General features: G+C 40.0%; 1 protein-coding gene and 2 long non-coding RNA genes across 3 annotated transcripts; all 3 read right to left on the bottom strand.

Moving 5' to 3' along the window:
• Positions 1 to 3,925: 3,925 nt before the first annotated feature.
• Positions 3,926 to 7,209, bottom strand: LOC120053996 (peroxisomal membrane protein 11A-like). Its single transcript, XM_039001348.1, has 3 exons — positions 7,028 to 7,209; positions 6,365 to 6,480; positions 3,926 to 5,955 (listed from the first exon to the last, which is right to left on the bottom strand). The coding sequence occupies exons 1-3, from the start codon at positions 7,081 to 7,083 to the stop codon at positions 5,387 to 5,389; spliced, it is 741 nt and encodes a 246-aa protein (XP_038857276.1). The 5' UTR covers positions 7,084 to 7,209; the 3' UTR covers positions 3,926 to 5,386.
• Positions 7,210 to 7,685: 476 nt separating this feature from the next.
• Positions 7,686 to 9,648, bottom strand: LOC120053477. Its single transcript, XR_005477516.1, has 2 exons — positions 9,526 to 9,648; positions 7,686 to 9,277 (listed from the first exon to the last, which is right to left on the bottom strand). It is a non-coding gene; the product is annotated as an uncharacterized LOC120053477 (long non-coding RNA).
• A 915-nt stretch (positions 9,649 to 10,563) lies between these two features.
• LOC120053476 lies at positions 10,564 to 12,007 on the bottom strand. The gene is made up of 3 exons (XR_005477515.1): positions 11,910 to 12,007; positions 11,378 to 11,449; positions 10,564 to 11,019 (listed from the first exon to the last, which is right to left on the bottom strand). It is a non-coding gene; the product is annotated as an uncharacterized LOC120053476 (long non-coding RNA).
• Between the last annotated feature and the right edge of the window lie 807 nt (positions 12,008 to 12,814).

Here is a 12,814-nt window from a genome sequence, read left to right as displayed (position 1 = left end):
TGAGATGGTTTGGGATGAGTTGGACCACAGAGTGAAGGAAAAGCAGCCAACAAGTGCTCAGCATATGTGGGAAATGCTTCCAAGACTTTTTGAAAAGCATTCCAGGTGAAGCTGGTCGAGAGAATGCCAAGAGTGTGCAAAGCTGTCAAGGCAAAGGGTGGCTACTTTGAAGAATCTAAAATATATTTTGTTTGTTTAACACTTTTTTGGTTACTACATGATTCCATATGTGTTATTTCATAGTTTTGATGTCTTCACTATTATTCTACAATGTAGAAAATAGTGAAAATAAAAATTATTGAATGAGCAGCTGTATAAACTTTTAACTGGTACTGTGTGTGTAATATATATATATATATATATATATCAGATACAGTGACTACTCTTAAGCAGTATTGAAGTCAATGTGACTGTCAGTGTACACAATCTTGCTACTTAATTGCTGTCTTAAGATGGGTGTAAATGGGAAGATAAAGTTCATTTTTGCCTTAACATACCCATCACACATTTCCATGTCTCTGATATGAATTTTCTATACTTTTTATTTATCTGCACATACACAGATGTTTCAGGATCATGTATTTTAGTTCACTTATTTTTAGGTTTAAGGAAATTCAGATTTTATGTTAATGGTTGTTTTCAATATTACGTTATGTCAGAGCATTTTTTTTGTGTGTTAGAATACAATGTTGATGTATTCCTCCTCTACCATGTGAGTCCTTAGTCTTACTAACATCAATGAGTCACAGCTCGCTGTGTTGTCACGTGGGTCACGCATCAGCCAGGTTAATGAGTCAACATTACAGAGTGATTGAAATTTAAAGGCAATGTTCCAGCATTAGTGCAGACTGTATTTACGGTAATTGCTGCATATGTCGTCTCTATCAGAAATGACCTTTACATTTCTGTCACACAGCCTATAATGCTTCAGCGTTAGATTGAATAGAGCCCCTCATCCTTTTGTGTTTGTCATAGGTTCATTTCCCTCATCCATATGAGTGGTCTGTGGATCTTTTTGATAATCATGAATAGAGTAGAAACAATTATTGTGATTGTGGTAAAGGCCTTTTCTCATCCAATACAATTCTGCACCACTGTCACAAACCACCTGGTTCAAGAGCTATGTATAAGTGTCTATGTGAAAGGTCTGTCAGAAGTGCTTGACTCGACCAGATTCACCGCTGACATGTAAATGTCAGAGTTCTTCTGTCAGTTTGGTTTATTTTTTAATGTTGAATTCTAAATGTCCTAAATGAAATGTATGCTACTGTGGTATTCTGGAAAGCACATGATCAGATATGAGACCAGCATATATACCACTGTCTCTGTGTCCAGTATTGGACTGAGCTATAGAGGCTGGTCATCTGAATAAGTGCTAATTGTGATATATGCAGGAGTTAGCTAGGTGCCTTCTAATAGGAAAATCTGAGTCACATTGGTGTTTACATAATGTTCTTATCTTTCATAATTGATATTATTGCATAACATGCAGTTGAAACCAAATGTATGCACTCAAATTATTGGTCCCTACATTGTATTTTTCATGTGTAGGCTTATAGCTTCGTAGCTAAAGATCCTTTAAAAACTGTTAAGACACCCACAATGTGCTCTTGAAATTTCATCTGAATACTGCTTACAAATCAAACAACTCTAAGATTATTTTAAGGTAATTGTCTTGCTTTTGCTGGTGCGTTTACTTTGTTGATATTGGTAAATTAAACGTCTCAAAAGAAATGTGAAATTAAATCTCGTCCAGTATGTCACTGCAGTCAACCTATGAGAACATTTGTAACTATTTATTGCTTTTAATGTTTTCTTTTTTTGGTTCCTCCTTTGCACACTTTTCTCAGTCTATAAAGGCAGATGAGAAGCCTCTCCTTGGAAAAAAGGGAAATGGAATATATATTTTTGCAATTTTCAGTGGGGGGGGGTGCTTTATCACCACCTGTTCCTCTAGAAAAAGCCTACAACATATATTGTCTCAAAAAACAAAGAATAAAGCTTTTCATCAAGAATTGAGTTAAAATTCCTATATTTCCTTAAGGTGGTGACATTGCAGCACTTTTATTGGAATTCCTTGCATCACAAAGTATTATAGGCCGCCTACATCTTGAATATTGACTGTACATCACACAATTCTCTACTTTAGTCAATGTCAATTATAAAGTCGGCATAAAAAGAAACATCCATTTTTCAGGACCCTGTCTTTCAAAGATAAATTCGTAAAAATCCAAATAACTTCACAGATCTTCACTGTAAAGGGTTGAAACACTGTTTCCCATGCTTGTTCAATGAACCATAAACAATTAATGAACATGCACCTGTGGAATGGTCGTTAAGACACTAACAGCTTACAGACGGTCGGCAATTAAGGTCACCGTTATGAAAACTCAGGACACTAAAGAGGCCTTTCTACTGACTCTGAAAATCACCAAAAGAAAGATGCCCAGGGTCCCTGCTCATATGCGTGAACGTGCCTTAGGCATGCTGCAAGGAGGCATGTGGCCAAGGTAATAAATTGCAATGTCTGTACTGTCAGACACCGCTACAGGGAGACAGGATGGACAGCTGATCGTCCTCGCAGTGGCAGACCACGTTTAACAACACCTGCACAGGATTGGAACATCACACCTGCAGGACAGATACAGGATGGCAACAACAACTGCCCGAGTTACACCAGGAACACACAATCCCTCCATCAGTGCTCAGACTGTCCGTAATAGGCTGAGAGAGGCTGGACTGAGGGCTTGTAGGTCTGTTGTAAGGCCGGTCCTCACCAGACATCACCGGCAACAACGTCGCCTATGGGCACAAACCCACCGTCGCTGGACCAGACAGAACTGGCAAAAAAGTGCTCTTCACTGACGAGTTGCGGTTTAGTCTCACCAGGGGTGATGGTCGGATTCGTGTTTATCGTCGAAGGAATGAGCGTTACACAGAGGCCTGTACTCTGGAGCGGGATCGATTTTGGAGGTGGAGGGTCACAGCATTATCGGACTGAGCTTGTCATTGCACGCAATCTCAACGCTGAGCGTTTATAGGGAAGACATTCTCCTCCCTCATGTGGTACCCTTCCTGCAGGCTCATCCTGACATGACCATCCAGCATGACAATGCCACCAGCCATACTGCTCGTTCTGTGCGTGATTGTCTGCAAGACAGGAATGTCAGGGTTCTGCCATGGCCAGCGAAGAGCCCGGATCTCAATCCCATTGAGCACATCTGGACCTGTTGGATCAGAGGGTGAGGGCTAGGGCCATTCCCCCCTGAAATGTCTGGGAACTTGCAGGTGCCTTGGTGGAAGAGTGGGGTAACATCTCACAGCAAGAACTGGCAAATCTGGTGCAGTCCATGAGGAGATGCACTGCAGTACTTAATGCAGCTGGTGGCCACACCAGATACTGACTGTTACTTTTGATTTTGGCCCCTCCCTTTGTTCAGGAACACATCATTCAATTTCTGTTAGTCACATGTCTGTGGAACTTGTTCAGTTTGTCTCAGTTGTTGAATCTTATGTTCATACAAATATTTACACATGTTAAGTTTGCTGAAAATAAACGCAGTTGACAGTGCGAGGATGTTTCTTTTTTTGCTGAGTAGTTAGGGGAAAATTGCACATTTAGATAAAATCAATCACGACAAATATTGTCCATGTTTGGATAACCTTGGTTATTGTCTTTGAAAATTAGGTAAATATTAGCAATGTGGGGAAAGGGAACCTTGAGCAATAATGCATTACTTTGAACTTTTGCAATCCAATAAAAAATGTGCATTTCAACCCCAAATTATCATCCATCTACTTTGTGTTGCAATATTTTTCTGTCCCACGGGCCCCATTTATCAAACATGGTTGGTTTTTAACTATGTTATTTTAACTTTGTCCAACTCAGGACCTCGCATATGCATTGTGAATTATAGCATAAACGTCAACAGAATCCATTTTATTATTGAACAGGTTTGATCAAATTCAATCCATTTTGTTACATTGCATTATGCATAGAAATATATTAATAAGTCTCTTCCATTATGGAATACATTATTTGCATAGACCTTTTGTACTTTTCTCATGATAAACAGAACATTACAACTATTGATTAGTGTTAATCATTAGAACCTTTTGAAACTTTGATTTCATTCTATAACCATAGTGTTTGTTACAAACATTTCAAAGCGCTGGAGAAATACTGATTTCTAGGCCATCTCCCAGGCAGAATACAAAATGTAGACCATCTAAAAATTGAGGTAGACTATGTATGCTGAACAGCATCTATTAAGAGGAAGATTATTGTAACTAAAAAGGCAGGAGTGGCCTAAACATCAGCGTTTCAAGTATTGGTACATAGTTAAACAATACAATAAAGAAAAATACTGTACATGATTTGACAATTACACAAGACATTAACAAAACTTGTTTGTGACTAATTGGAGCATTTACCAATCTAAAGTACACTTGAATTTGTGTTCAATTCAATCAGTTATATGCTACATCATAAGGTCCTTATTTCCAAAGTGAATGCTTCCTTTTATCAATTGCACAGGCTGTGCAAATTCACATGATTATACAAAGTGGCCTTGGAAACAAAGACATACAGAAGACAGTGCTACTCAGCTGGTGGGTTTGGATTAGTGTGGTAATGCTGAATCACGCAACTCATGATCCGTCAAGTTATTTAGTTAATAAAGCATTATGGCCCCCACCTACAGTGCTCTACGTTCAATTATAAATTGCTGGGTGGTTCGAGCCCTGAAAGCTGATTGGCTGACAACCATGGTATATCAGACCGTATACCATGAGTATGACAAAACATTTATTTTTATTGCTCTAAATACATTAACCAGTTATAAAAGCAATAATGCACCTTGGGGGTTTATGATATATGGCCAATATACCACGGCTAAGGGCTGTGTCCAGGCACTCCATGTTGCGTCGTGCGTAAGAACAGCCCTTAGCCGTGGTATATTGGCCATATATCACAAACCTCCTCGGGCTCAATTAAACCCTAGCAAACAAAGTTGACTAAGATCCCTGTCCAGCCTCGTCTGTCTTTGTGGTTCCTAAAATACTGCAAAGTTCCCTTTATAATATATTAATTTTGAAAATGTCTAAAAAGGTACATATGGATCCACCTATGAGCTGTTGCTGGTCCTAACAGTAATCATACACATTGGCTACTCATAAGTGTTTGCCCTTTAAGCTCCTAATTTCTATCTGAAGGGGTTGCTGTCATCAGTGAACTTCTGCTAGCATGCAAATTCCCCTGAAGTGACATTCAAAGTAGGATAGTACCCCTGAAAAATGACTATAAACCTTAGTACAATGGGCAGATGCCAGTACTGTGTATGGCTTCTCTTAATTCTAGCTCCTTTCATTTTCCTTCAACTCTAGGTTACGGTTGGATTTTCAAACTGGGGTGCAAGACTGACACTATCCCTAAGAGAGATGAAATCAGCCCACAAAAGCCCACCACTCCTGGGTTTGACCGGTACACACCCAGCCTGTCCAGTGGAATGAAAATATCACAAATGTTTTTCAGTGTGTCAAGGGCAACCGAGGGATTGCTTTTAAGACTCTCGAAGAGCAGGAACAGAAAAGCATCCAGTTGAGGAACAATAACAGTAGCCACATCAGGGTTGTCGTTGAGGTGCTGATCCATTTTCTGCTGAAACTGCCTATCTCTGGTTCTCTGAACCATAGTCTGGGTGATTACGTAAACATCTCTGGTCAGACTCATAACCAGGGACAGGAAGTAGCAACAAGAGCCATTCAAGCTCCAGCGCTCCTTGTCGATACCAGGGACAAGGCCAACATTTCTGGCCCAGAGCACATTGTCGCAGATAAAGTAAAGGGCGCGGTTGAGGTTCGCCACAGTAAGGCAGAGGCGCAACACAGGGTCAGAGAGCTGCAAGGTTCGCTTGGCAGCGTCAATGGAATTCACAGTGTTCCCCAGTCTGAACACTGAAACAAAGAACATAAAAGGACAGAATTCAGCACATGCTCATGAAAACAGTTCTCAAGTAAGCTACATTTGACTGATTGTTGAACCAAATATTTGTCAGCACAAAACTAGAGCTTCTTTCTAGAACTACAGCTTTCCTATATGACCTATGGTTGGGGAAAAATCACTGCTTATGTAACTATTAACTGTCTATGTCTTATGCAATTGCATAAACAGCCTAGTGATCCTACTCTTCCGAGTGGTTGAAGGTCTGATACCCAAAATGTTCTCCACTTACAGTCAATAAAGCCATCCAATAATAATTAGCCTACAGCTCGTTTCAAAAACACTTGTTCTAACGGTTAGTTAGCTACAGTATGTCCCTGGGGAGTGTAGTAGTTGGTGGTGGTGAAGATTGTACAAACTCACATTTCCTTCCAGAACTCATGTTGGACTCCAGACTCTGCAGCTTGACAACAAGCGCTTTCCTTGCAGAATTATTGCGAAGCAAATACTTCACCAAGGCACATGCATATTGGGTTGTCCTGAAATACAAGCATTAGACATTATGACCATTAGACACATCTCAGCAACTATATGTTTATTTAACTATACAAGTCAGTTAAGAACAAATTCTTATTTTACAATAACAGCTTAACCCGGACGACATTGGGCCAATTGTGCACCACCCTATGGGACTCCCGATCACGGCCCAGTTGTGATACAGCCCGGGATCGAACCAGGGTCTGTAGTGACGCCTCTAGCACTGAGATGCAGTGCCTTAGACCACTGCGCTACTCGGGAGCAATCTGTATCTAGTAACGTTAGACTGAAAAGGAGATCATCATACAAACTAAGCTGATCTGACTTGCTAAATTGACAGTCAGCAAGCTACATTAGCAAAGATATGTAACTTGTTGCAGCAAATGAATGATGGATAACATTGGCATTAGTTAGCTAGCTACGGTTGGAATTATGCTCAACCTTAACTTTTAAGTTATGAGTTAGCTAAATTACTGCAGACAGCTAACGTTAGCTTTATACTAAATAAGACGATTTAGCTAGCTAACTTACCAAAGACCAATGACATACCTGAAAATACGATCCCTTCCTTGACTTTGATTTGTGAACTTAACAAAAGACTCCATTGCGACCAGTGCCTTATTGTTTCAAACAGAAGATAAAATGTCAAATTTGCAGCCAAGCCGAAGCTAAAGTAAGGCAACTGCATAGAGATAGATAGAGGACTCATTTTTGTATCTATGCTATTTTAGGGTATATGACAGCATATGTAGGACAATTGAGGCAATCTCAATTTTGACGAAGAACATTTTCTTCTTCACGATTGGCTGACCCCTCCTGGTGACCCACCCTCCTGATGACCCAGTTGGACATCACCCAAAAATGGTCACAAACGCCCTCAATGGCGTTTTGGCCTCTATCATTCTCTATGGACAACTGCTCTCATATCATAGCTAGCGAATTTACGTTCCAGTACGGAGGGTTTTGCAGACGGACAAGTGGGTTTGTCAAACGGCCCTTTCGAATACTTTTAACAATAATATTTTTATTATTTCCTTGCTTGGAGTAAGATTCACTGATCTTACGCGAGTAATATGTAACAAAGCAAGTAAATTAGGCATAGTAATATCATGGTTCAACAGGATTCAGCAATAATGATAGGCATGGAAGTACTTACACATTAATCTCACAGGATTTACATTAATTTGAATACAAAGTACAGACAACATTAGAATGAAAGAAAACATTTATTTCAGAACAAGTAAAACACAAGAAGGGACATTCAACATGTGGCTCCAAGTGAAGGGAGATGTTAACTTGGTTTTGATAGTTAGTTGTATCTACATATACATTATATATGAACATATGTAATCACCCTAAATTATGTTCATATTACATTATGAAAATATAGGCAATCATAACCATTTTATCCTGAACAACTACCCTCAAATGTTCCCTTTAGCCACAAAACCAAGCGACAGAAATCCTTATAGATATCGTTTAACATAGTCCCTATGTTAAAAGTAGAACAGTGTAACAGTATAGCTTCCATCCCTCTCTTTGCCCCTACATGGGCTCGAATCAGGGACCCTCTGCACACATAGACAACAGTCACCCTTGAAGCATCGTTACACATCGCTCCACAAAAGCCGAGCAAGGGGAACAACTACTTCAAGGTCTCAGAGCAAGTGACGTTACGATTGAAACGCTATTAGCGCGCACCCTGCTTACTAGCTAGCCATTTCACATCCGTTACAACAGCACAAGTAAACATGGTTTGATAATAAACATACTATTTTGTTATGTTATTTATACCCTGTAACTGTATGCTTTCACATTGTGAGTGCCTTCTCACTTGAAGTATAGAAGGCCTTTTTCCTCATTTATCAGTTAGATGCATAGCTTACATTATTGAAAAGAGCTATCACTATAATATCCTCATATAGGAAATTATGCAATCCTGACCATTTTGGGCAAGCAGCTACCCTGAAATTTTCTGAGACACTTTGCTTCACATAGCGTTAGTTGAACATACAGTATGTCCATATGTTTAAGGTACAACAGAAATTATGTATTATGTTAATCATGTTATGATTAGCATAATAAACTGCCTTCATATTGTGAGAGTCTTCTCGCTTCAAGGTTTCAAGGCTTAAGTCCTCCTTCCTCATCTGGTAGGCGCCACTTCTCCCTTTAAGGCCTGGTAGACATCTTGTCTTATCTTCAGTACCTCAGGTGGAACTCTGCCCTCCTGTCTCCTAGTGGCTCTCTTTTGTGCCTTTCAGCGGTTTGTGATGCTTTTTTGCATGACACACAGCAGAAGATGGGAGTTTAGACTTCTGGCTTCATTTCAGGAGAGATCCTGGGTTTGGAGGTTAGATGCATCTACATATCTTACATTATTGAAAAGATATCTACAACCATAATATCCTCATATAGTAAGTTATGCAATCCTAACCATTAGCCAAAGAAGCAACCCTGATATGTTCTGAGCCACTCAGAAATTCCTTCAAGTACCTTCACATAGCATTGTGATAGTGATTGTCTGTTTTGTTCAAGTTTAAGTCCTTCCTCATCTGGAAGGAGTTCCACCTCCTAGTTTTAAGGCCTGTTTCAGTGCCTCAGATGGACTTCTGCCCACCGGTTCCACCCCCCACACATGGTCTACAGTATTCGTGCAGTATGCAGGGCCAAAGAAACCCGATGTGCTACCCTTGGGAGTAGACTGACTGTACACTATAAAAAGTAATTATACTTATAATCTTCATACTTTTCGTCATAATCATCATCTTCCTCTTCATCCTCCTCATCTGTGGTCGTCTGTAGATAGAACATGTATATCAGTTATGCAGTGTGTGTGAGAGCTCCTTTATCATGTGATATTGACTGTACATTTGAGTGAGAATGATACAACTGATCACTTTACAAAATATCAAATTTAAAACTAAACAGTATTTTGTAGCAATACAATGTAATACAGTGTAAGTAGTTATGTGTTGCTGGTATATGTTGCACTGTTCCTAAAATAGAAGTTGTCATTGATGCAAATCAAAAAACATAAAGCTTACCATAATGGCGTTCAGCAGGGGACTGCAGGACTGAGCAGAGCGAGCAGTGGGTGGATTTTATACTGCAGGGTAGCAACAAAACCTGAGTCTCCACCTCCCCTGTGAAGTGAAACTCAGACCCACTTTTCTGGAAAACAAAACAGATGGGAAAGAAGAAAGGGGTGTGTCTCAGTGAAGTGCGACTGAGCCCAGTGCATACTAAATGTGTGCACACACACACACACACACACACATTATTGTCTTTAAAAAGTTACACTGTACATTATCTGATGATTAATATTATGTTATTATCAAATATTGTGTAATTGTACTTTGCATTCCTTTGTAATCATTTATTTCCCCTGGACATATTTGAAAAGTCTCACCAGTGGGGTGCATGAGCCTCGAGTCTCATGATGAGACCTTCTAAAACTACAGATGTTACTAAATGTAAACTAGGCTTTTGTCACTCTTGACTACCCAGCTGGCACCCACCCACTAGTGCACCTTATATCTGCTAATGGCTAGTGACCTTGTGCCCATATTGAGCAAATGACAGTTCTCATAGTTATATGTATGTTATTGTACTGTTGTGTCTCTGTTGTTCTCCTGTCTGTAACATCATTGGCACTAAAACTCCTTTCAAAACTAAACCTACTATAACAATTCATATAACCCATTCTTATGTTTGAATTGAACTAATACTAGTAGGGCCGATGAGGGGAAGACTCATTTGGTCAACCTAACAATACATCGAATTCAAACATACTATATTTTGGTGAAAGGATACAATTAAGCAATAAGGCACGAGGAGGGGTGGTAAATTGTCAATTTAGCACAATCCCACAAGGTGCCTTATTGCTATCATACACTTCTTACCAATGTAATTAGAACAGTAAATAGTCATTTTTTGTCATACCCATGGTATAAGGTCTGATATACCACAGCTTTCAGCCAATCAGCATTCAAGACTCGAACCACTCGGTTTATAATATGGAATAAACAACACATAGAAACAACAGACACTGGACAAAACATGTTAAAGTTGCATGTGTTTACAGTTTTTATTTTCACAGTTTCATTGTTTTTTTACAGTAAATGTTGCGTACAGCCTTTTTAGATGAATCTATTATGGGATTGTGTTTATCAGCAGGCCCCTCCCTCAAGCCCACCTAACCAAGCACGCAGACCACCAGAAGCCAAAGGGAAAAAGGGAAGTGGAAAGTAGTTTTGGCTTTTGTGGTTTGCTTCTGTAGTCTGAGTTTTGGTTAGTTGTTTCGAGGTCACTGCATTTCTGCAGCACTGGCTCTGCACACGTCACCCCCTGCTGGCCCGGTATGGGAACACAACGCATCGGCCTTGTACCTGGGGTAGGCAGCACCACTGTTGCGTTACTCCCTAGTGAAGGCCGCACCCGATGTGTAGTGTTCTCATGTCAGGACGGTCGCGGGGGAGGCGCGACCCGCCCTTAGTCTAGCCCAGGATTTCTTCTCCTTGTCCTCCTCCTCCTCCTCACTGTGGGAAGAGAGATTGTGTTCAGTACTACAATTCAGAAACCTTCACCACAGCAAAACCTTCACATTTGCTAATAAACCTTTATCAAATAGTACTTTATCACTGGTGATGCAAGGGAGTGGCAGAGAAAACAGCAGCAGTAGAGGTCTTGATACGTATCATTGAAACGTGTTCCAATACAGACTTATTGACTTATTGAGACAACGGTTCTGAGTAGTTGTGAGAAATTGCTTGATTTACAGCAATAAAAAGGAAGTCTGTACTTGTCTCCTTTTTTTACAGATACATTATCTAGGACCTGACATCTCTGAACAGTAATATATTGTTTTACAGAGATACTTCAAACAGAGATACTTACATGATTCATAGCAAGCATACAGAATGGGACTCCATGGGTGACCTGTTAAAGGGTTAATTAAGGTCACCAGCCCTGAAACACAAGGAATGACAGACTTCGATGTGACGCAGTCAGTAATTACAAAACATGGTCACTTCCCTTTGATCAGACTATTTTTCTGATTCTGAATTCAATGTATTACATGGTTTATCAATAATTCAAAAGCTATTCATTGAATTATGATTCATATGTTCTCAATAAATCTGCTACTCTCTGACTAAACAACAACAACAACAGGCTGTTGTCATATGATCATGACTGTACATCACATTAAACTTCTACTTGTACTGCTCTTATAATACGGGGAAATGTGATTAAAGTTTTTTAAATGTTTTTTAAAAACATTCCTGTTTGTCATATCAACTTTACTTTAAAAAGTGTAAAGCAATAATTATACTGAAATGAATGTAAACTGAACTAAATATTTGTCAGGTCAAATAACACAGGTCAATGTTTACAGTAAGTTCTTTATCATTATAGAGATAAAACTCACCCCTGAATCCTTCAGCAGACATATCCGCAGGATAGAAAGGACAGATGAATCGCTGCATCTTCCTTATAAACCCTGAGAACCCTCTTCTCCTCCTCCTACTCTCCTGCTCCTCCTCTCCCTCCTCCTCCTCTTACTCTCCCTCATCCTATACCCTGAACTGTTTAGCCCTGTCTGACAGCACCTCAGACAAGCAGCCTGCACTGTGTGTGTCACGCCCTGACCTTAGATATCTCTGTTTTTCTATATATTTTGGTTAGGTCAGGGTGAGACTAGGGTGGGTACGCTAGTTTTGTATGTCTAGGGTTTTTGTATGTCTAGGGTTTTTGTGTATGTCTAGGGTTTTTGTATGTCTAGGGGTGTTGTATGTCTAGGGGTTTTGTATGTCTATGTTGGCCTGATATGGTTCCCAATCAGAGACAGCTGTTTATCGTTGTCTCTGATTGGGGATCATATTTAGGTAGCCATTTTTCCTCGTTTGTGTTGTGGGATCTTGTCTACTTTGAGTTGCCTGAGTGCACACCTGTAGCGGCACGGTTCGTTCGTTCGTTCGTTCGTTCGTTCGTTCGTTCGTTCGTTCGTTCGTTCGTTCGTTCGTTCGTTCGTTCGTTCGTTCGTTCGTTCGTTCGTTCGTTCATTCGTTCGTTCGGTTGTTTGTTGTTTTGTTAGGTGAGTTTCAGTTGATTAAAATTATGTGGAACTCTACTCACACTGCACCTTGGTCTCATCATTACGACGATCGTGACAGTGTGTTTGTTTGTGTATGTGTGTGTGTGTGTGTGTCTGTGTGTGCGTGTGTGTGTCAGCAAGCTTTACTTCTTTCTTTGTCTGTTTTGTTTACATCAACATCCATCTTTTAGTTTCATTTTTTGCACTGCCTATTTCTCAGATAGGGTGTGCCTTCTTTG

The sequence above is a fragment of the Salvelinus namaycush genome, chromosome 9 (genome assembly GCF_016432855.1).
Source record: "Salvelinus namaycush isolate Seneca chromosome 9, SaNama_1.0, whole genome shotgun sequence".
In the NCBI taxonomy this organism is placed as follows: Eukaryota; Metazoa; Chordata; class Actinopteri; order Salmoniformes; family Salmonidae; genus Salvelinus; species Salvelinus namaycush.
Note: the sequence above shows the minus strand (reverse complement) of the source record. Positions and strands in the feature narration are given on the sequence as shown.